Source organism: Lactuca virosa, chromosome 1 (genome assembly GCF_052849685.1).
Source record: "Lactuca virosa cultivar CGN04683 chromosome 1, Lactuca_virosa_CGN04683_v6, whole genome shotgun sequence".
Lineage (NCBI taxonomy): Eukaryota > Viridiplantae > Streptophyta > Magnoliopsida > Asterales > Asteraceae > Lactuca > Lactuca virosa.
Genome location: NC_136426.1, coordinates 176175589 through 176199190, shown reverse-complemented (window position 1 = coordinate 176199190; position 23602 = coordinate 176175589). Strand labels below are relative to the sequence as shown.

At 32.0% G+C, this 23602-nt stretch overlaps 1 protein-coding gene across 4 annotated transcripts in view; it reads left to right on the top strand.

The window, feature by feature from the left end:
- Positions 1–18582, top strand: part of LOC145107524 (putative serine/threonine-protein kinase PBL28) — a 49311-nt gene extending 30729 nt beyond the window's left edge. For all 4 annotated transcript variants that reach the window (XM_079044445.1, XM_079044430.1, XM_079044420.1 and 1 more), the window contains 4 exons: positions 16894–16987; positions 17088–17165; positions 17244–18152; positions 18274–18582. In XM_079044445.1, the coding sequence (XP_078900571.1) occupies positions 16894–16987; positions 17088–17165; positions 17244–18152; positions 18274–18396 (1204 nt within the window). In that variant the 3' untranslated portion in view covers positions 18397–18582. The remainder of the gene's footprint in view (positions 1–16893; positions 16988–17087; positions 17166–17243; positions 18153–18273) is intronic.
- The last annotated feature ends 5020 nt before the right edge of the window (positions 18583–23602 follow it).

Genomic DNA, 23602 nt, shown 5'->3' with positions numbered 1-23602 from the left:
CTTGCATTGACAATTTATTTTGTTTTAATTTTATAAAACTTTTATAACAGTTATAAACTTTTATATAAAGTGTTATAAGACCGTGACCACCACTTGATCTTCAAAATTGGCCACCTTCTTCATCTTGTTACATTTTATATAAAATAAATTTGGTCTAAAACTAATCTATTACATAAAATAAAAAAGATGAAAACTAGCTAGGTTTTATTGCACACTTTATGAATAAAAGAATATTAGAAACCATTTTAAAAGTCCACATAAAATAACAACACAATAAGGTCCATGGATTGTCTATACACTTTAAAATACATCTAGCATATAAAACTACCTTTGTTTTTCTAAGACGGCTTTAATGACAAAATTTGCATGAATTTTTTTTCACAAAATATAACAATTATAAAGTTGTCATAGAAAATATGTATGAACTTATTTTCTAGCAAAAATAAGTTATCTATATTTTCCTGAAACCAACATTATCTTGGTAATCAAAAATTATAACTTAGCTTGCAAGTTGGCTCTAATACTAATTGTTGGGTCCTTATTCAAAAATTATTTTCAAAAACTCAAGATTTAGCAACGGAAGGCTTTAAAATTCGAATAACATAAAACTAGTTTATACCCACCAACGATCTTCTTGTAAGGTTTGGACAGAAAAACACCAACCAAAGAGGAAGTAATAAGATGAAAACCTTTGTACCCTTTGAGTCTGTAAGGGGAGACTTGAATGTTTAAGAAGAATGTAAATAGAACTCCTCCTAAGATGGACACCAATTATTCAACTTCATGTAGATGTTAGTCCAAAACCCTTAATCTTTTAAGTTTTAAGTTCATAACCAAATTATGAACTTAAAGAGAGCAAATGCATACAAGTAACTTCAAACTAGTTTTTGCAAGAGAGAAAGTATGAGAGAAGAGAGGAGTTATGGTTCTAACAAGTGAAGAAAGAAGTAGCATGCAAGCCTTTTTACATGCATTCTTTACCCATAAGTTCTTACCCTTTAAGACCTACCATGCTAGTATTATGCCACGCTTTAAGCATGTTGTCCCTACTTGCTTTTAACAGGAGTGTTCTTTTGATTAAACAAATCAAAAGGCCATTCTCTTCCTTGCCTCACTAGCTATGGTTTTAAGGAGGAAAAAGCAAGACCCAAAAAATTAAAAACTTCCAAAGTCTTTTATAAGTTATAAACGTTGGCTTTTGGCTAAAAGACAAAGGTCTTTCTAGTCCAAAAAGATGTATATGACTTAATAAATCATACGATATGATATATTATGTTACATGCTAATGAAAATTATTAATTTCAAGAAATAAATAACTTCCAATTAATTATAAGAATTTAATGAATATTTATTAAAATTAATTTCTAATAAATAATCAATTGTATCAAGTTATTGTTAGTGTGACCCTTTAGGATCATATATTATCTATCAATATCATTTTATAATGACTCTTGGGAATATAAATCTTTCATCGTCATGTTTGCTAAATCTCCAAAATTGTTTGATAAATGTTACAATTTGCATAAATCATATCGGGCAACTCAAAGAAAATTCTTCACCACCGTAATATCCTTATTTTTTCGCATAGAGATCGAATATGGGTCATATTGGTATTAATCTTGTAAAAAACCATTTACCGAGTCACCATCTTTAATTTGGATCACCTCGAAGTCACTATTTAAGGTTTGTACCTTACCCTCCTTTACCTAATCATCTCCCATGTGTGTCGTCATATACTTTTCCCGTGCTTATTTAGCCATGTCTTTCTGCGCTATCATTAGTAGCATGTCCTCTAGAATCGCTTAATAAATAGCCACAGGAGCCATCCGATCCTTCCATTCATCCACTTTTGCTTTTTGAATTGCATCTCACAGTCCTTGTGCTTGCAAATTCACTTGTATATTTATAGACAATGTAGAGTAATTCAACTTTTTAAGCATTGGATAATATAACGTAACACTACCGTTCTTTTCAGATTGTTGAAAACCATCTCGTTCAATATTGGCCTTTCTTGGGATATACTTGGGTATACAAATCACCAAAGCTCTAATACCATTTGTTGGAAATTGATAGGGTTATATTGTATGTTAGTTATTGAAAAGGTTAAATCAGGTTCTTGAGTTACGAGCTTTAATGTTACCGAAAATAAATAAATTGGGCAAAGGAATATTAAAGTTTCTACTCTTCATAACGAATGAAAACAAACGATTACAATGAGATTGCTTACAAAACTTGAAGAATACCTATATTTATAGCCTAACAATTGTAAAAGGTTAAAGGACTAAAGTTACAATACATCTATTATTTAAATTTAAAGATAAGCATATGTAGATAAATCTCCATAAAACATGGAGGGATGGTGGGTGTCAATAAAAAATATTTGGAAATTCATTAAACAAAAGGCTACCCGCCCAGGAAAGAAAACTATCCTTATTTTCTATCTTTACTTTCTATCCTTCCATAAACGTATCCTTCCTTGGTATCATTCCAAGGGGAGAAGTTTAACATTCCATGAAACTATGCTTCCGAGGTCTATATATCACATAAAATTCACCACCACCATTCATCGCTTGCACTCACATCCCTAAATCTTGTGTGATTTTGAACTACCAGTGAAATCATCGGAAGGTTATATATAAAATCTCGCCAAAAAAACCTTGAAGTAACCGAGCTCACTTTCACTCTGTAGATCTTAGTTCTCTGTCATCTTGATTGGCCTCCAGGGGATTTGACCTACTTCTCCTCAACTACAATTTATCCTTAGCTCATCAAGATTTAAGATACTTAACTATTTTTTTTTTTTTTTTTTTTTTTAGATTTGCCGATCATGATACTGCTTCCATGATAATACTATGTGATATTATCAAGTTAGCCTTGCATTAGGCTTGAAAATAAAATTAAGTTTAAGAAAGTAAACTGACCAGAAAGGCGAATCCAAAATTGCTGTACCGGAATAAAACTTTGCTTCTCCAAATATAATTCAGACTTTTATTGCAGAAATGTTTTTTACAGAGGAGAGATTACAAGAAAGAAAGAGGAAATTGGCTTTCAGCCTTCCTAAAACATAAGGTAGAGGCTCCTTAAATAGATCAGGAGGACTCAAAAACAAACAAAACCTGAATTATTACATTTAGCATTGACAGACAACTTTAAGAAAAGTAGAAATGACTTTTTGTTTGATTCTTCTGGCTTTAATAATGTCTGACGAGTATTTTCCTCTGTCTTCAATAATTCTTGAAGAATATATTCTTCTTTTATTTTGGTCCATCCACCTGTCACCTATAGTCTATTGTGGTGATGTCTTTTTGTTTTTTGAAAGATTCTTTCTTTGCGTGATTGACTCCTCAATCATGTCAATTATACAATCAATTGGGAGTTCTCCATCTGGAACTTCTTCATCATCTGGCTGGGATTCCCCTGCTAAGCATGGTGATTGGCCTTGGCTTTGGTTATCAACTGACATATTATCTTGAATATCTTCATTTGAACCTTCATCTGTATCATGTTTTGAAAATATTTTAAGATTTTCTTTTAATTCAGAACAATATAATCTGAATGACTTGATCATTTCCTCTTTAGTTAAATTAACTTTTTGAGAAGTAGAGGGGGTCACTGCTGTTGAGGAGGCTATTTCCGAAAAGAGTTTTTGGTCTTGGTATTTCTTAATTTGTTGATTGATATGATCAATTGTTTCCTGAGCATTAAGGGTTTTTGTTTCTGGATTCTTTTGAAGCATTTTAGGCCAAAATTTGGTAAAGTATGACCTTTGTAGGGAAGGAAATTTAGAGGGAGTATAATCCACATATGGGGACCATTTCCAGATCCAAGGAATAGAAAATTCCATGAAAAAATGCATAGAAGATATTACTTCCAATCCTTCTGATTTCAAGGGTATAACTTGGTCTCGGTATCTTGGAGAGACAGGTAACCATTCCCCATATAATTTTCTGAATGGTTCCTCAGGGAGGATATCTATACTCGGGCCGTATGAGATCCACCAATTAGTAAACCAATTTGGTATATCTCTGTTTTGGTTATAAACCTTTTCACATACTTTAAAAAACCAAGTATGCTTTCTCTGAGGATTTTCATATAAAAAGGCTTTATGAAAGCTTTCAATATAATCCCAATATGTAAATTTCATTGGTATTTTTGAAGGAGGGATTAAAAATTCTTTTTCCTTGAGGGTACTTAAACCCCATTCCTCAGGTGATATTATCTTTTTGATAATGGCTTTACTAAAATTGTTAACACTAGTATTACCTCCGGATGTAAAATGAGAATATTCAACTGATCCGGTTATTTTCAAAATATTTTCATAATATAATCTTTGTTTGTAAGAATATCCAGCGTATGTCGCTGTATCCAAGTATCTGGTCATTAAAAACCATGGATCGTCATTATTCTCAAAATAAAGCATTATATCTTTATGTTCCAAAATAATAATATTATCTCTATGAGGTGATTCCTTATATTCAAAATTATCGTTGATGGTTTCACCATATGTGATCATTTGAGCGAGAGTGGGAGTATTTTCCCTTTTTGATTCCAAAAATGCTTTAAACTCCTCATATAATGGGCTTCCAGGAACTGGAAGAGATTGATCATTTGTTTGTGATGAATTTCCAGTTCTATAAGAACTGCTTGAAGCCGTAGGATTTCCCCGACCTCTATGATAACCACCTCTATATGAAGGATGGCCTCTTCCGCGATTGGGATTCATCCTGCAAATGGAAATGTTAATTTAAGAGTAATATGAGTTTGTTTTCAAGATTCTTGAGTTGGATCCTTAATCCTATCAATCTTAAATTAATTCCTGTCTTACTAGAATATGGTTCATTTGCTAAGTTGGCCAGTTCAACATCTGCCTTATTAATTAAATTTTTTATATTAGTAATATCATGTGATAACTGTCTTAGCTGGTGATAACTCATTTAGGAATTCTCTAGTTAAAAAATCGGGAAGACTATTATCACTTCCTTTTTTATATTGTATTTCAAAATCAAAACATGCTAATGTAGCTTGCCACCTAGTAAACATTTGTTTAGAAACATCATGTTTAAAGTCTTTATTAAACATGAATTTAGCTGCCTGACAATCTGTTTTGATAATAAAATGTTGATTATACAAATCATCTTGAAATTTGAGAATACATTTTACCAATGCCAAAATTTCTTTAGCAGTAGTAGAATAATTTTTCTGACTAGGAGTCCATTTTCCAGAATGAAATCTGACTAAGAATTCTTGCTTACTGTTAGGGTGGATTTGTTTTAAAATTCCTCCAAACCCTATTTTAGAGGCATCTGTTTCTACTATTTTTTCCCAATTAGGATTAGCTAAAGATAAACATGGTAGACTTTTAACTTTGTCTTTTATTCTTTTGACTGCCTGAGTATGATCATTAGTCCAAGCACAAGGATTCTTTTTCAATCTGTCGTATAAAATTACACTATCTGCTGATAAATCCTTATAAAAAGGCGATATATAATTTAGGCTACTTAAGAATCTTTGTAGCTGAGTTTTATCCTTTATTTCATCTGGAAATTTCGCAGCAAAGTCTATACTTCTTTGTATAGGAATAATTTGTCCTTTTTCAATATTATGTCCTAAAAATCTTACCTTTGTTTGGAATAAGGACATTTTAGATTGTGATATTACTAAACCATTGTTTACTATTATTTTTTCAAAAGTATGCAAGTGACCAAAATGTTCTTGAATATCCTTCGAAAAGACTAAGATATCATCTATATATACAATAATGAAATTGCTATAAGGATTAAATATATCATTCATTATATTTTGGAATTCTGAAGGGGCATTTTTTAGGCCAAATGGCATAACATTCCATTCATATTGTCCAAAAGGAACATTGAAGGCAGTTTTATATCTGTCTTTCTTATCAATCTGTATTTGCCAATATCCTGATTTTAAATCAAATTTTGAAAATATTAAAGAATCATGTAATCGGTCTAATAAATCCTTTTTATTAGGAATGGGATACCTGATCCATTTTAAGACTTTATTAAGGGGTTTATAATTTATAACTAGTCTTGGTATTCCCCTTTCTTGTTCAGAATGTTTATTTACATAAAAGGCAGTGCATGACCATGGAGATTTGGAAGGTTGTATTAGTTTTTTATTTAATAAGGAAGTTATTTCTTTTTTACATATATTTAAGTATTCGAAATTCATTTGACAAGGTCTTGCCTTGGTAGGAATCTGTTTTTCATTGAAGTCTTCCTCATAAGGAAGGGTAACTATATGTTTTTTCCTTTCCCAAAAAGCATTAGGATGATCATTACATATTTTCAAAGAGAATTGATTTGTTAAAAATCTAATTTTTTCCTGTAACTTAGGTTGTTCTAGTTGTTCATTTATTTGAACATTTCTGATTTCTTCTTTCAGAAAATTTATTTGGTTTCTTTTTAAATTCAACTCATTGACCCAGATAGAATAAGGGTCAGAGACAAAATTTAGTATAACGGGTTGATTCTTATAAGATCCTATGATTTTATCTTTGTCAATAGTTATGGGTAATATCTTCTCTAAAAAGGGATTTCCTAAGATCATAGTATTACTACTCATATTTTTAATTACCGTGAAATTAATAGGTATACAAACATTTACTGTACAAATTTTTGCATCTGTTAATTTATATCTAATATCTAATTTAGAACCTGATACTTCTCTTAACGTATGTGTTGATTTTTGAAAATATTTAGTAGGTATTAAACCTTCTCTTATACAATTTAAATCTGCACCACTATCTATTAGGGCAACAAAACTTCTTTGGTAATTATAAGTAATAAATAAATTAATTGTGACATGCTATTTTCTAGATATTACCAATTCCATGGACTGAAGGAAATTGTCATTACTGGTACCAATATCTTGGTTATTTTGTAATTTTTCTAATTTGTTAATTCGTTGATTGCTTATTAGCTGGTCATTTTTTATCTTAGATATATCCTGTTTTAGGTTTTGAATTTCAAGCTGTAAGTCTTGTACTGTAGGTGTATTCGTGGAATTTTTACTTCTTCTTTCTTTTAACATATCATGAACGTTTTTCATGGAATATATCCCTTCTTCTTGTGTACTCTGTTCCTTAGTATTTAGATTTTCTATTATTTTTTGCCTTATTTCTGGATCATTTATTTCTTTTAATAAGTTTGCAATATCATTACTAATTACATTTATAGTTAATTCATCTTTGAATTGAGACTGTATTAGGTATAATTGGTGGTCTATGTTACATGAACATTGTTCTGAATTATCACAATTACATTCAATTTCTTCAGATTTTGACGAATAATCAGAATCATATTCTATTATGTTTATATCAGAATCTTCGTCTGAGAGCTCCTCTTCGTCTGACGAATTATCTATCAAATTTATTAATTGTATTTTTATATCCTCACTTATATTCATATTATTAATTTGCTTTTTTATTTTTTTATTCCTGCATTTATTAGCATAATGTCCCATTTTCCCGCATGAAAAACAAGTAGGGGGTTTTTTATAATCTTTTCTATTAAACCTTTTTTTAATATGTTTATCTTTTTTATTAGGATCACTATGTTTTCTCTTATAATATTTTTTCTTCTGTTGAAACTCTTTTTTCTGTTTCCTTCTATTGTTATTAGTTTGTATTCCGAATTGATCACAAAATTCTCCCAATTGTCTTTTTTCATTAAGATGTTGGGTTTTAATTTGGTAATTTAGTTTTATTTCACTACATAAGGCTAAACCTTCCTGTATACAAGTTCCTATCAATTTTCCATACGTATAATCTTCATAAGGAATTGTATTATCTATTCTTAGCTGGTTTTTAACTCTTTCAGCAAAAAGATTTGGTAAACCATCTATGAATTTGGATTTCCAGTAAACACTATTACAATCATTAAGTTCCATTACTCTACTTAAGAAAGTGTCCTTATACCATCGAAAAGATGTAAGAGTTTTACAAAATAGTCCATTTAATAGAGTACGGATATTTTCAGAATTATCTGACCATCTTCCTGTAAAATGTTCTATTATGGTACAAGTTAGAGTATAAACTACATTAGGAGTGGTTATTCCATTTTCTGTTTTAACTGTATTAAGAATAGCTTGTTGTGTTTTTTCATCCACATAATTGTCCCACCAGCCTTTTAATTGGCCAGTAAATCCGGCAATCAACATATTAGAAATGACTTTTTGTTTGATTCTTCTGGCTTTAATAATGTCTGACGAGTATTTTCCTCTGTCTTCAATAATTCTTGAAGAATATATTCTTCTTTTATTTTGGTCCATCCACCTGTCACCTATAGTCTATTGTGGTGATGTCTTTTTGTTTTTTGAAAGATTCTTTCTTTGCGTGATTGACTCCTCAATCATGTCAATTATACAATCAATTGGGAGTTCTCCATCTGGAACTTCTTCATCATCTGGCTGGGATTCCCCTGCTAAGCATGGTGATTGGCTTTGGCTTTGGTTATCAACTGACATATTATCTTGAATATCTTCATTTGAACCTTCATCTGTATCATGTTTTGAAAATCTTTTAAGATTTTCTTTTAATTCAGAACAATATAATCTGAATGACTTGATCATTTCCTCTTTAGTTAAATTAACTTTTTGAGGAGTAGAGGGGGTCACTGCTGTTGAGGAGGCTATTTCCGAAAAGAGTTTTTGGTCTTGGTATTTCTTAATTTGTTGATTGATATGATCAATTGTTTCCTGAGCATTAAGGGTTTTTGTTTCTGGATTCTTTTGAAGCATTTTAGGCCAAAATTTGGTAAAGTATGACCTTTGTAGGGAAGGAAATTTAGAGGGAGTATAATCCACATATGGGGACCATTTCCAGATCCAAGGAATAGAAAATTCCATGAAAAAATGCATAGAAGATATTACTTCCAATCCTTCTGATTTCAAGGGTATAACTTGGTCTCGGTATCTTGGAGAGACTGGTAACCATTCCCCATATAATTTTCTAAATGGTTCCTCAGGGAGGATATCTATACTCGGGCCGTATGAGATCCACCAATTAGTAAACCAATTTGGTATATCTCTGTTTTGGTTATAAACCTTTTCACATACTTTAAAAAACCAAGTATGCTTTCTCTGAGGATTTTCATATAAAAAGGCTTTATGAAAGCTTTCAATATAATCCCAATATGTAAATTTCATTGGTATTTTTGAAGGAGGGATTAAAAATTCTTTTTCCTTGAGGGTACTTAAACCCCATTCCTCAGGTGATATTATCTTTTTGATAATGGCTTTACTAAAATTGTAAACACTAGTATTACCTCCGGATGTAAAATGAGAAAATTCAACTGATCCGGTTATTTTCAAAATATTTTCATAATATAATCTTTGTTTGTAAGAATATCCAGCGTATGTCGCTGTATCCAAGTATCTGGTCATTAAAAACCATGGATCGTCATTATTCTCAAAATAAAGCATTATATCTTTATGTTCCAAAATAATAATATTATCTCTATGAGGTGATTCCTTATATTCAAAATTATCGTTGATGGTTTCACCATCTGTGATCATTTGAGCGAGAGTGGGAGTATTTTCCCTTTTTGGTTCCAAAAATGCTTTAAACTCCTCATATAATGGGCTTCCAGGAACTGGAAGAGATTGATCATTTGTTTGTGATGAATTTCCAGTTCTATAAGAACTGCTTGAAGCCGTAGGATTTCCCCGACCTCTATGATAACCACCTCTATATGAAGGATGGCCTCTTCCGCGATTGGGATTCATCCTGCAAATAGAAATGTTAATTTAAGAGTAATATGAGTTTGTTTTCAAGATTCTTGAGTTGGATCCTTAATCCTATCAATCTTAAATTAATTCCTGTCTTACTAGAATATGGTTCATTTGCTAAGTTGGCCAGTTCAACATCTGCCTTATTAATTAAATTTTTTATATTAGTAATATCATGTGATAACTGTCTTAGCTGGTGATAACTCATTTAGGAATTCTCTAGTTAAAAAATCGGGAAGACTATTATCACTTCCTTTTTTATATTGTATTTCAAAATCAAAACATGCTAATGTAGCTTGCCACCTAGTAAACATTTGTTTAGAAACATCATGTTTAAAGTCTTTATTAAACATGAATTTAGCTGCCTGACAATCTGTTTTGATAATAAAATGTTGATTATACAAATCATCTTGAAATTTGAGAATACATTTTACCAATGCCAAAATTTCTTTAGCAGTAGTAGAATAATTTTTCTGACTAGGAGTCCATTTTCCAGAATGAAATCTGACTAAGAATTCTTGCTTACTGTTAGGGTGGATTTGTTTTAAAATTCCTCCAAACCCTATTTCAGAGGCATCTGTTTCTACTATTTTTTCCCAATTAGGATTAGCTAAAGATAAACATGGTAGACTTTTAACTTTGTCTTTTATTCTTTTGACTGCCTGAGTATGATCATTAGTCCAAGCACAAGGATTCTTTTTCAATCTGTCGTATAAAATTACACTATCTGCTGATAAATCCTTATAAAAAGGCGATATATAATTTAGGCTACCTAAGAATCTTTGTAGCTGAGTTTTATCCTTTATTTCATCTGGAAATTTCGCAGCAAAGTCTATACTTCTTTGTATAGGAATAATTTGTCCTTTTTCAATATTATGTCCTAAAAATCTTACATTTGTTTGGAATAAGGACATTTTAGATTGTGATATTACTAAACCATTGTTTACTATTATTTTTTCAAAAGTATGCAAGTGACCAAAATGTTCTTGAATATCCTTCGAAAAGACTAAGATATCATCTATATATACAATAATGAAATTTCTATAAGGATTAAATATATCATTCATTATATTTTGGAATTCTGAAGGGGCATTTTTTAGGCCAAATGGCATAACATTCCATTCATATTGTCCAAAAGGAACATTGAAGGCAGTTTTATATCTGTCTTTCTTATCAATCTGTATTTGCCAATATCCTGATTTTAAATCAAATTTTGAAAATATTAAAGAATCATGTAATCGGTCTAATAAATCCTTTTTATTAGGAATGGGATACCTGATCCATTTTAAGACTTTATTAAGGGGTTTATAATTTATAACTAGTCTTGGTATTCCCCTTTCTTGTTCAGAATGTTTATTTACATAAAAGGCAGTGCATGACCATGGAGATTTGGAAGGTTGTATTAGTTTTTTATTTAATAAGGAAGTTATTTCTTTTTTACATATATTTAAGTATTCGAAATTCATTTGACAAGGTCTTGCCTTGGTAGGAATCTGTTTTTCATTGAAGTCTTCCTCATAAGGAAGGGTAACTATATGTTTTTTCCTTTCCCAAAAAGCATTAAGATGATCATTACATATTTTCAAAGAGAATTGATTTGTTAAAAATCTAATTTTTTCCTGTAACTTAGGTTGTTCTAGTTGTTCATTTATTTGAACATTTCTGATTTCTTCTTTCAGAAAATTTATTTGGTTTCTTTTTAAATTCAACTCATTGACCCAGATAGAATAAGGGTCAGAGACAAAATTTAGTATAACGGGTTGATTCTTATAAGATCCTATGATTTTATCTTTGTCAATAGTTATGGGTAATATCTTCTCTAAAAAGGGATTTCCTAAGATCATAGTATTACTACTCATATTTCTAATTACCGTGAAATTAATAGGTATACAAACATTTACTGTACAAATTTTTGCATCTGTTAATTTATATCTAATATCTAATTTAGAACCTGATACTTCTCTTAACGTATGTGTTGATTTTTGAAAATATTTAGTAGGTATTAAACCTTCTCTTATACAATTTAAATCTGCACCACTATCTATTAGGGCAACAAAACTTCTTTGGTAATTATAAGTAATAAATAAATTAATTGTGACATGCCATTTTCTAGATATTACCAATTCCATGGACTGAAGGAAATTGTCATTACTGGTACCAATATCTTGGTTATTTTGTAATTTTTCTAATTTGTTAATTCGTTGATTGCTTATTAGCTGGTCATTTTTTATCTTAGATATATCCTGTTTTAGGTTTTGAATTTCAAGCTGTAAGTCTTGTACTGTAGGTGTATTCGTGGAATTTTTACTTCTTCTTTCTTTTAACATATCATGAACGTTTTTCATGGAATATATCCCTTCTTCTTGTGTACTCTGTTCCTTAGTATTTAGATTTTCTATTATTTTTTGCCTTATTTCTGGATCATTTATTTCTTTTAATAAGTTTGCAATATCATTACTAATTACATTTATAGTTAATTCATCTTTGAATTGAGACTGTATTAGGTATAATTGGTGGTCTATGTTACATGAACATTGTTCTGAATTATCACAATTACATTCAATTTCTTCAGATTTTGACGAATAATCAGAATCATATTCTATTATGTTTATATCAGAATCTTCGTCTGAGAGCTCCTCTTCGTCTGACGAATTATCTATCAAATTTATTAATTGTATTTTTATATCCTCACTTATATTCATATTATTAATTTGCTTTTTTATTTTTTTATTCCTGCATTTATTAGCATAATGTCCCATTTTCCCGCATGAAAAACAAGTAGGGGGTTTTTTATAATCTTTTCTATTAAACCTTTTTTTAATATGTTTATCTTTTTTATTAGGATCACTATGTTTTCTCTTATAATATTTTTTCTTCTGTTGAAACTCTTTTTTCTGTTTCCTTCTATTGTTATTAGTTTGTATTCCGAATTGATCACAAAATTCTCCCAATTGTCTTTTTTCATTAAGATGTTGGGTTTTAATTTGGTAATTTAGTTTTATTTCACTACATAAGGCTAAACCTTCCTGTATACAAGTTCCTATCAATTTTCCATACGTATAATCTTCATAAGGAATTGTATTATCTATTCTTAGCTGGTTTTTAACTCTTTCAGCAAAAAGATTTGGTAAACCATCTATGAATTTGGATTTCCAGTAAACACTATTACAACCATTAAGTTCCATTACTCTACTTAAGAAAGTGTCCTTATACCATCGAAAAGATGTAAGAGTTTTACAAAATAGTCCATTTAATAGAGTACGGATATTTTCAGAATTATCTGACCATCTTCCTGTAAAATGTTCTATTATGGTACAAGTTAGAGTATAAACTACATTAGGAGTGGTTATTCCATTTTCTGTTTTAACTGTATTAAGAATAGCTTGTTGTGTTTTTTCATCCACATAATTGTCCCACCAGCCTTTTAATTGGCCAGTAAATCCGGCAATCAACATATTAGAAATGACTTTTTGTTTGATTCTTCTGGCTTTAATAATGTCTGACGAGTATTTTCCTCTGTCTTCAATAATTCTTGAAGAATATATTCTTCTTTTATTTTGGTCCATCCACCTGTCACCTATAGTCTATTGTGGTGATGTCTTTTTGTTTTTTGAAAGATTCTTTCTTTGCGTGATTGACTCCTCAATCATGTCAATTATACAATCAATTGGGAGTTCTCCATCTGGAACTTCTTCATCATCTGGCTGGGATTCCCCTGCTAAGCATGGTGATTGGCCTTGGCTTTGGTTATCAACTGACATATTATCTTGAATATCTTCATTTGAACCTTCATCTGTATCATGTTTTGAAAATCTTTTAAGATTTTCTTTTAATTCAGAACAATATAATCTGAATGACTTGATCATTTCCTCTTTAGTTAAATTAACTTTTTGAGGAGTAGAGGGGGTCACTGCTGTTGAGGAGGCTATTTCCGAAAAGAGTTTTTGGTCTTGGTATTTCTTAATTTGTTGATTGATATGATCAATTGTTTCCTGAGCATTAAGGGTTTTTGTTTCTGGATTCTTTTGAAGCATTTTAGGCCAAAATTTGGTAAAGTATGACCTTTGTAGGGAAGGAAATTTAGAGGGAGTATAATCCACATATGGGGACCATTTCCAGATCCAAGGAATAGAAAATTCCATGAAAAAATGCATAGAAGATATTACTTCCAATCCTTCTGATTTCAAGGGTATAACTTGGTCTCGGTATCTTGGAGAGACAGGTAACCATTCCCCATATAATTTTCTGAATGGTTCCTCAGGGAGGATATCTATACTCGGGCCGTATGAGATCCACCAATTAGTAAACCAATTTGGTATATCTCTGTTTTGGTTATAAACCTTTTCACATACTTTAAAAAACCAAGTATGCTTTCTCTGAGGATTTTCATATAAAAAGGCTTTATGAAAGCTTTCAATATAATCCCAATATGTAAATTTCATTGGTATTTTTGAAGGAGGGATTAAAAATTCTTTTTCCTTGAGGGTACTTAAACCCCATTCCTCAGGTGATATTATCTTTTTGATAATGGCTTTACTAAAATTGTAAACACTAGTATTACCTCCGGATGTAAAATGAGAAAATTCAACTGATCCGGTTATTTTCAAAATATTTTCATAATATAATCTTTGTTTGTAAGAATATCCAGCGTATGTCGCTGTATCCAAGTATCTGGTCATTAAAAACCATGGATCGTCATTATTCTCAAAATAAAGCATTATATCTTTATGTTCCAAAATAATAATATTATCTCTATGAGGTGATTCCTTATATTCAAAATTATCGTTGATGGTTTCACCATCTGTGATCATTTGAGCGAGAGTGGGAGTATTTTCCCTTTTTGGTTCCAAAAATGCTTTAAACTCCTCATATAATGGGCTTCCAGGAACTGGAAGAGATTGATCATTTGTTTGTGATGAATTTCCAGTTCTATAAGAACCCGCTTTTGTGGCCATATGTGCCGTTTTAGGGCATTTTACTCATTGACTCGCCTATCTCACCCAACTCTTTTTTGCTTTTTATTTTTCAAAATTTTAAAGCTAACTCAGAATGCTTTTGTGGCCATATGTGCCGTTTTAGGGCATTTTACTCATTGACTCGCCTATCTCACCCAACTCTTTTTTGCTTTTTATTTTTCAAAATTTTAAAGCTAACTCAGAATAAGAAGATCCTGCCTCTTTATGGTATCAGAGCCATGGAATACTATGTGATATTACCTCATTTATTCTACTCTTCATGAGTATATTCAGTAGATTCAAAAATAGTAATAAGCAGGTGATTAAAAATCAGTTAATAGAAGAATATGAAGTCCCAAAGAATTTAGACCTTCTTAATAAATGGACAATTCCTAGTATCAACCCTAAATTTATATATGAATTAGGAACTTTTGAAGAATTAGGTTTTATCCAAACTGTTAAAACTACAGAAGAAAATTTAACTATGAATGAAGATGACATGACAGTTCAGTTAATAACTCCACAAGATATTAATAGATATAAACATATTTATAATTATTTGCATATTGGTTTGGTGCAAATTGCTTTTAAACCATTAACACTACAGGGATTACCTGAAAGTTTTTTAGCAGTTCTTAGGGATGCTAGAAATAAAAATTGGAAACAATCTTTGATGGGTATAATAGAATCTAGCTTGTCTCATGGACCGGTATATTTTAATGTCTACCCAAATTTACAGCTTTCTTTATCTTATAAAAATATTTTTCAAGCCTTAACATTAAACGTCAAAACTCATGGTTATAATTATTTACCAGGATCAGAAGTAATATGTATATGTTATCGTATATATTATAAACCATTAAAAACTATGAATCCTAAATGTAAGATAGTTAATAAACCTATAAATGAAACAATTTTAATAGAAAGTAATTTTGATGTGTCAAAAATTACAACTAGAAAAGCTATATTATTAATTTGCTTTTTTATTTTTTTATTCCTGCATTTATTAGCATAATGTCCCATTTTCCCGCATGAAAAACAAGTAGGGGGTTTTTTATAATCTTTTCTATTAAACCTTTTTTTAATATGTTTATCTTTTTTATTAGGATCACTATGTTTTCTCATATAATATTTTTTCTTCTGTTGAAATTCTTTTTTCTGTTTCCTTCTATTGTTATTAGTTTGTATTCCGAATTGATCACAAAATTCTTCCAATTGTCTTTTTTCATTAAGATGTTGGGTTTTAATTTGGTAATTTAGTTTTATTTCACTACATAAGGCTAAACCTTCCTGTATACAAGTTCCTATCAATTTTCCATACGTATAATCTTCATAAGGAATTGTATTATCTATTCTTAGCTGGTTTTTAACTCTTTCAGCAAAAAGATTTGGTAAACCATCTATGAATTTGGATTTCCAGTAAACACTATTACAATCATTAAGTTCCATTACTCTACTTAAGAAAGTGTCCTTATACCATCGAAAAGATGTAAGAGTTTTACAAAATAGTCCATTTAATAGAGTACGGATATTTTCAGAATTATCTGACCATCTTCCTGTAAAATGTTCTATTATGGTACAAGTTAGAGTATAAACTACATTAGGAGTGGTTATTCCATTTTCTGTTTTAACTGTATTAAGAATAGCTTGTTGTGTTTTTTCATCCACATAATTGTCCCACCAGCCTTTTAATTGGCCAGTAAATCCGGCAATCAACATATTAGCCACTTGTTTATCACTATTTCCTGTATTTTTAGCAATTGTACTATACATTACGCCCCCCCCCCCCCCCCCCCCTTCTTTTCGTTCTCTATATTGTACTGTTTCTCTATTTTCCCCTTGGAGAATACCAAAGGAGACCACATCACTATATATACCTTCCATCCAAGACAGATCAACAAAAATCTCCGACAGATCTATTGGGGAGAGAGAGAGAGAGAGAGAGAGAGAGAGAGTTTTCTGTTTGTTTTTTAATTAATTAAATGTAAAATAAATAGAAAATGGAAAATAGTATTCTCAAGTTGGACATGAACCAAAACACCAAAAACATATGATTTTGGACCACGTATGGGAGTCCAAACCTTTTCACAAAAAAACCACAATTTTTTTTTTATAATCACGAGAACCATTTTTTAGCAAATATTCCTTTTTTTAATATCCTAATTTCATAAATAACTTCTAATGTTAGTGCCCGTCTTACAAAAGATTATCAAACTGGCCTTATCCTGTTTGAGGTTTTGAAGGCTGTCGATCAGGCCGAACCCTTTAAGGCGGCAAAGGAGGTAAATTCTAGATATTTCTTTTCCTTCTAGATTTCATTAGATGATTGCCTATAATTGTTTATGCACTTTTCATGATTTATTATTGTGTACGTGTGCATAGACATTGAAAGAACATACACGCCGGAAGTTTGAAAGTTCAGATCAAGCACTAGCTGCGCTACTACTAAGACATCCAGAGGTTAGTTCTAATCATTTATATAGGTATATTTTTATAAAATAGTTCAATATTAACTAGTCAAGGCCATGTACCTAGCAGCCAAACCACCCAAGAATTCCCTTGGATGCCATTAAAAGTTGTACAGAAAATTTTAGTGAAAGAAATTTCATCGCGAAGGGTGGATACGGAAAGGTCTATAAGGGAATCCTCAACTATGGGGATCATGTTAACAAACTAGTTGCTGTAAAACGGTTAGATGTTACTGGGTTTCAAGGTAACAAGGAGTTCCACACGGAGGTTACAATGCTTTCACAATATCAACACGAGAATATTATAACCCTTGTAGGATTTTGTGACGATAACAATGAGATGATCCTTGTCTATGAATTTGCAAGCCATGGAAGCCTCGACAAATATTTACGTGGAATTGCTAAGTCAGATGGACCATCATGGCCGCAGCTCCTCAAAATATGCAATGGTATTGCTTCTGCGTTGGATTATCTTCATAATCATGTGGCAGAAAAACACAGAATAATACATCGCGATATAAAATGTGCAAATATCTTATTAGACGAGAACTGGAATGCAAAACTTGCGGATTTTGGGTTGGCTAGGGTAGGATTAGCAAATCAAGAAAACACATTTGTGATAACTAATCTTGCCGGCACACATGGTTATTGTGACCCACAATATGAAAGAACTGGTTTTTTAACAAAAGAATCAGATGTTTATTCATTCGGTGTGGTTTTGTTTGAAGTTTTGTGTGGAAGGCTGGCGTGTGATTTTAATTACAATGACGAGCGACGATTCCTCCATCATTTGGCCCGAACCTGCTACGAAAATAGAGAGCTGCACAAGATTATTGATCAGAGAATAATGAAAGATATTAAGCCACAAACGTTGCTAAAGTTTTCAGCCATTGCATATCAATGCTTGCAAGAAACTCGCGAAGACCGGCCTACAATTTCTCAGGTTGCATTCCAACTTCAGGAGGCTATGAAAATTCAAGTAAGTTTCAGTATCCTTTTTATCAATCCCATCAATATGGACACATTTTGAGAGGGGGGTATTATTATTTCCACAAAAACACATGAGTGTCATACATCATTTATATTTTATTCATCTTCAGTTAGAAAACGAGTTCCTCCAAGACGAAGTAGCTATTAAGGATGGCACATCAGCTTCAAAATACAATGATCCACGACCAGGTCCTTCAGGAACTCGGGGCAGGATGGAGACTATGTTGGAATAATTCCAATGATATGTGGCCTTAATTCGGACTATTTATGTAAATAATTATTTAAGTGTTTCTATATTAGATGTTGTGATAGTACCAATGTCAATATGGCAAAATGGGTACCCCATCTTTCCTAAATGTTACTTGATGGAAGCAACTAATTTATATTAGTGGGGTAATATGATTTCTCTTAAATGTCTATTATACACACAACAAAAAAAAGGGATTTCTCTCTCAATTTCTCAGAGACATTCTCCAAGAACACCAACTGATTTTTTTGGGCAAATTTCCTTCGGTTTAGAAATCATAATGGGAATCAAATGCCTTCTTCTTCTACAAAGGTTGACTATCCATTAAGTAATTATTTCAATATCTTATTTCGTTGATGATCGTGTTTGGATTGATTTAGAAAAGATTATGGGACAAATTATTATCGTGATTTAATCAACAGGCTATGTATAAACAACGGATTTTATGGAAATTTAGTACCTGTAGATATCTTTGTGGGGGTAATTTGGCTTCTGGTTACATCGAAGGGCTGATAAGTGATAATGTAATTAGACCATCAAAGTGGTATTATTAAGATGTGTTTCCAATTGAGGATGAACTTTATGAAAACGTTTATTTTATTGTATATATATACAACATAATTAAATATTTATTATTAATTATTTAATTCTACAATTGGTCACCAGTGCATCATTTTATCCACATTTTGTTATGACATCTTTGTGTTTTCTTTATGAGAAAATTTGTCAAATAACCAAAAAAATGAGATGGGGTTGAAAAATATGACAACCAAAAATTGAATTTCATAAAATGACTGAGATTCCCGTAGAGACGGACTCTGCGGAACAGCTACCCCTCTGCGGAATTGGACACTTGTGCATAAAGACAAAAACAATGTGAGGGGACGGATCCGAAGAGCAGGTCTCTGTGAAAATGGTATGGCCTCTGCGCAAATGGTAGTTGAATAAGCATTCCTTACGTTTGACATTTCCGCAGAGCAGGTCTCTGCGAAAATGGTACGACATGAAAATGGTAGCCGGAGTGGTTAAGAAGCATTTATGACGTTTATCTGGCACATATAAAGATATTTTTTTAAAAAAATGTTTTAATCACGTGTATGCAGAGAGTTTTCTGAAAAAATGAGTTTTATTATTCTGTGTGTGGGAGGGTTGTGGCAGTCAGTTAATGGAAATAACATGTACACTAGGAATACTTTTAAAAACTTTGGTTCAAATCTTCCTCCTAATTTTGACCATCAGATGATGATACAAATGGTTAGAGATAAGGCAAAAGATAAGGCACGTGTGTTCAATAGTCATATATTGATGTCTTTTCAACACCCGGCATGTGGGTATATCATGGAGATTTGTAACAAACCGTTATTTCAAACCTATGTAATAATGTAGGTCAATTTGTATTTCTTTTTAAAATAATAAAGAGAAATTTTAGCATACTGTGTATATTTACATAATTGACCCTCAAAAATAAATTATTAAACAATCTCAATTGGGATGAACCAAGTGATAGAGATTGTAACAAGGTTTCCAAAAACATAAAGAACACTAAAATCTGAGTTATAACGAAGAAGTTATGACCAATCGAAGATCCGCGACAAAACCGGCAAAACACTGTTCAGTGTAAAAACTGAATTTTCAATAAAAAGGCTTTTTAGCCTTAACGATCAAAATGAAAGTTGTAGTTTATGTTAAACCGAGAACTTTCATAAAAAGAACGGCAAAATCTGACTTCGTATGAGGAAGCTACGATTTTTCTAAGTTTCAGTATAGCAGTGTACAGCTAAAAACTCGAAATAAAGATCGAGTGATTTTTAGCCGACACAACCTAAACAAGAATTGAAGTTCTCGTCAATAGTAGTACAACAGTAAAAAGACAGACAAAAACGGACGTCGGATGAAGAAGTTATGATTTTTTAACGGATTTCCTGTCCCAGTCTGTTAAAAATAATAATATTAAAAATAAAATCAAAATCAACCAACGAAGTCTAAACAAAAGTCGTAGAGAATAATTTTACCTACGCGTGCATATAAAGAACGTCAAAAGCAGAACTCGTATGCGAAAGTTATGATTTTCGCAAGTTTTTGGCACAAAAATCAAGGAAAATGGAAAACCGGGCAATTTCGCATGGATGACCTTCGGACACGTCATCCTTGCAAGCGAGCTTCCACGTGTCGTCTGCTGATTGGACCGAAGTATCGCATGGCGCCTTCTGATTCGACCAAGTCCGCGGTCCACTTACCTTCTGACACCTTCGCATGAGACACCCCGCGGACACCCCTCGGACACCCCCTCGGACACATGCCCTCTTCCCATTGGACCGAAGTCCGGTCCAGTCCGAAGCCTCCACCTCCGAGCCACCTGTCCGAGCCTCGCCCATGGACCTCGCTGCTGACGACGCGTGTTGCTGCTGACTCATACTTCGTACCGCCCCTCGCACCCTATATAAAGGGTGCGAGACCTCTCGGATTTCACACATTTTTCACCCCAAAATTCACCTTTCTTCACACTTTCTACCCCCTCAAGCATATTTACAACCCCTAAAGCCCCGGTATCTTATTTCAAACCCTAAGCAAGCTTCGAAGTCCCGCGATTCCTGAGAAGTTCACCTCTCTCCAGACGAAACTCTGCCCGATTTGAGCCGGTTTCTGGTCAAATAAACTCCTTTCCGGGAAACGAAACGCTGCCCAAATTCCCATCTAACATGTGAGTTCATACCCCCCTATTTTCATAATTTCTATTGTTTTAAGGGGGGAATACAATCATAACACAAGAACTTTGTGTTATAAAATATTGATTTCAAATCATGATAAAACGACATCAAATCATCAAAAATACTCAAAACATTAAACTCTTTTATAAACTTAGATTTTTCCCTAAAATTCATATTTGTATATATATATATATATATATATATATATATATATATATAAGATTTAAAAGTCTTAGGACTGATAACTCATTATGGGTCCTTTTCCTTGTTTGGATGTGGGCTTGTAGTACCGGTTATTTGTCCGAGTGTCGTTTAAATTTTACTTATATATAGAATTGTATATGTATATAAATATAAAAGTTATTTCATCAGTTTAACTACCTTTGTAACATGTTGAGCAAGGGATTACATGCAAACATAGTTAAATACCGATTCAGAAAGTACATATAAATTATAATAGGTATAATTTATACAGAGAACAATAATTCATGATTCAAGTATACTAGAATACACTGTTTTACAAGAAACAAGGGTTTTGATTCAGAACAAATCAAGTGTTTACACTTATCAAATACATGTTCGGAATACTAATTCAAGAACGTACTGTCAATCATTTATATCATAATGATTCGGTTTTGATTCAAGAACTTACATGTTCGGAATACTAATTCAAGAACATACTGTCAATCATGTATTTCAGAATGATTGGGTTTTCATAACTAATATACATGTAACGTTTTATATGCTTTTTATGAGACATTCAATTCAGGTTGTTTAATTCATTTTAGACAACCAAGGTAAAGCTCTGACATTATAACCAGAATCTCCAGCCCGGGGATCGAAATAAGTTGTGTGTAGATCTATATCGGGATTGACAACCCCGCACTCAGGCTGCTAGCTACAGTCAGGCATACACGCCAATGAGTGGAAATTGTTATCAACAGTTTAAACGCCCACAAAGCGTTTGTTTCAGGCCATCCGTCATAGTAAGGTTATAATAACTCATTAAAAAGATATTAACAATACGTTAATGTATAAACAACTAAACGAAAGTACACCTTCAAAGTACCAGTTTACAGAATACATACTACAATGGTTCAATACAGTTTTTCAATAACAGCTGGTGGAGCCAGGCACACTCTCAGTTACAAGTTTTCATAAAGGAATACAAATACAAAACATTGATACAAAGAGAACGGTTATATGGGAATAAAACTACTTTTCATATACAACAGAAAATATAGGATTTTCTGGAACAGTTTACATATACAAGATACAGAGATACGCTTTCAAACATAAACACTTATGCACTCACTCAACTTTATGTTGATACTCTCTTTTCAAATTATTTGTATTCTCAGGGAAATAATACACAGGTACTCCCCGAGCTTTTTGAGAAGATGGAGCTATGTTGAGTCATATCTTCTTTTGTATAACTACTTTGGTTCAATATACAATGATTGAACACATGTAAATACTTATACTTTTTAAATACAATGGTTGTTTGTACTTTGATTACTATGATGCATGTGTTGTGATGCTAAAAATGAAGTCCTCCACCCCTGGACGTTTCCGCCATCTGGTTTGGGGGTGTGACAAGATTGAAGATGAATCATATGTATTTCAACTGAGAAATGTGATGTCCGAAACAAAGTGCACATTGTGTATTTTTATTTATCGGTGCTTGGTGTAGAACTTGAAGAAAAGCATGTGGTGAATCACTTTATTGGAGCAAAAACTGGTAGAGGTTTTGGAGGAAGACAATCCGGTGGAAACCGTTCCAGTAGATGAGGAAATTACGTAGGAGTGGGTTATGAAAAGATTGCTTCAGTTCCTAATAACTTTGTATCAGATAATGATCAAGAACAAAATTTGTGCATGACAAAATTACAACAAGACAATTTATGTCAGTTTGAAGAACTACCTGATTTGGATAACCGGTTATCTGATGAAAAGTCAGTGGAAGGATGGTTAGAAGATGAGTTTACGCAAAAAAAATTGCTTTTAACCTATGGTATAGTATTCCTCCCGTTCTGGATTGTCGAGATCCTATTTTTGAACCTTGACATTTCATATTTTAGGTTTGAATGATAAAATAGTTGTGAATCAGACCTATAACACCAAAAACGAACTAGCACCTACTGTTAAATTCAAAGTCGCTAAAGAAAAGTTTCAGATTAAGGAAGAAAAATCAACCAAATCTTGGTAGCAGGTTATTTGTTTACAAGAAGACTGTGATTAGTGTTTATATGCAGTTGTCCTAGAGGAACTGAAATATTTGAAATTAAGATTTTTAATGACGAGCACACGTGTTTCTCATTACTGATACACCAAAATCATAAGCAAGCAAACAGTGAAGTTGTGGGAACCATAATACATGAAATTATGGGTCAAGGTAGTTTGAGAGTTTGGAGGCCTAATGATATAATTAGAGATATGAATACATTGCTACAAATTAATTTGAGTTATTTACAAGCGTTTCAT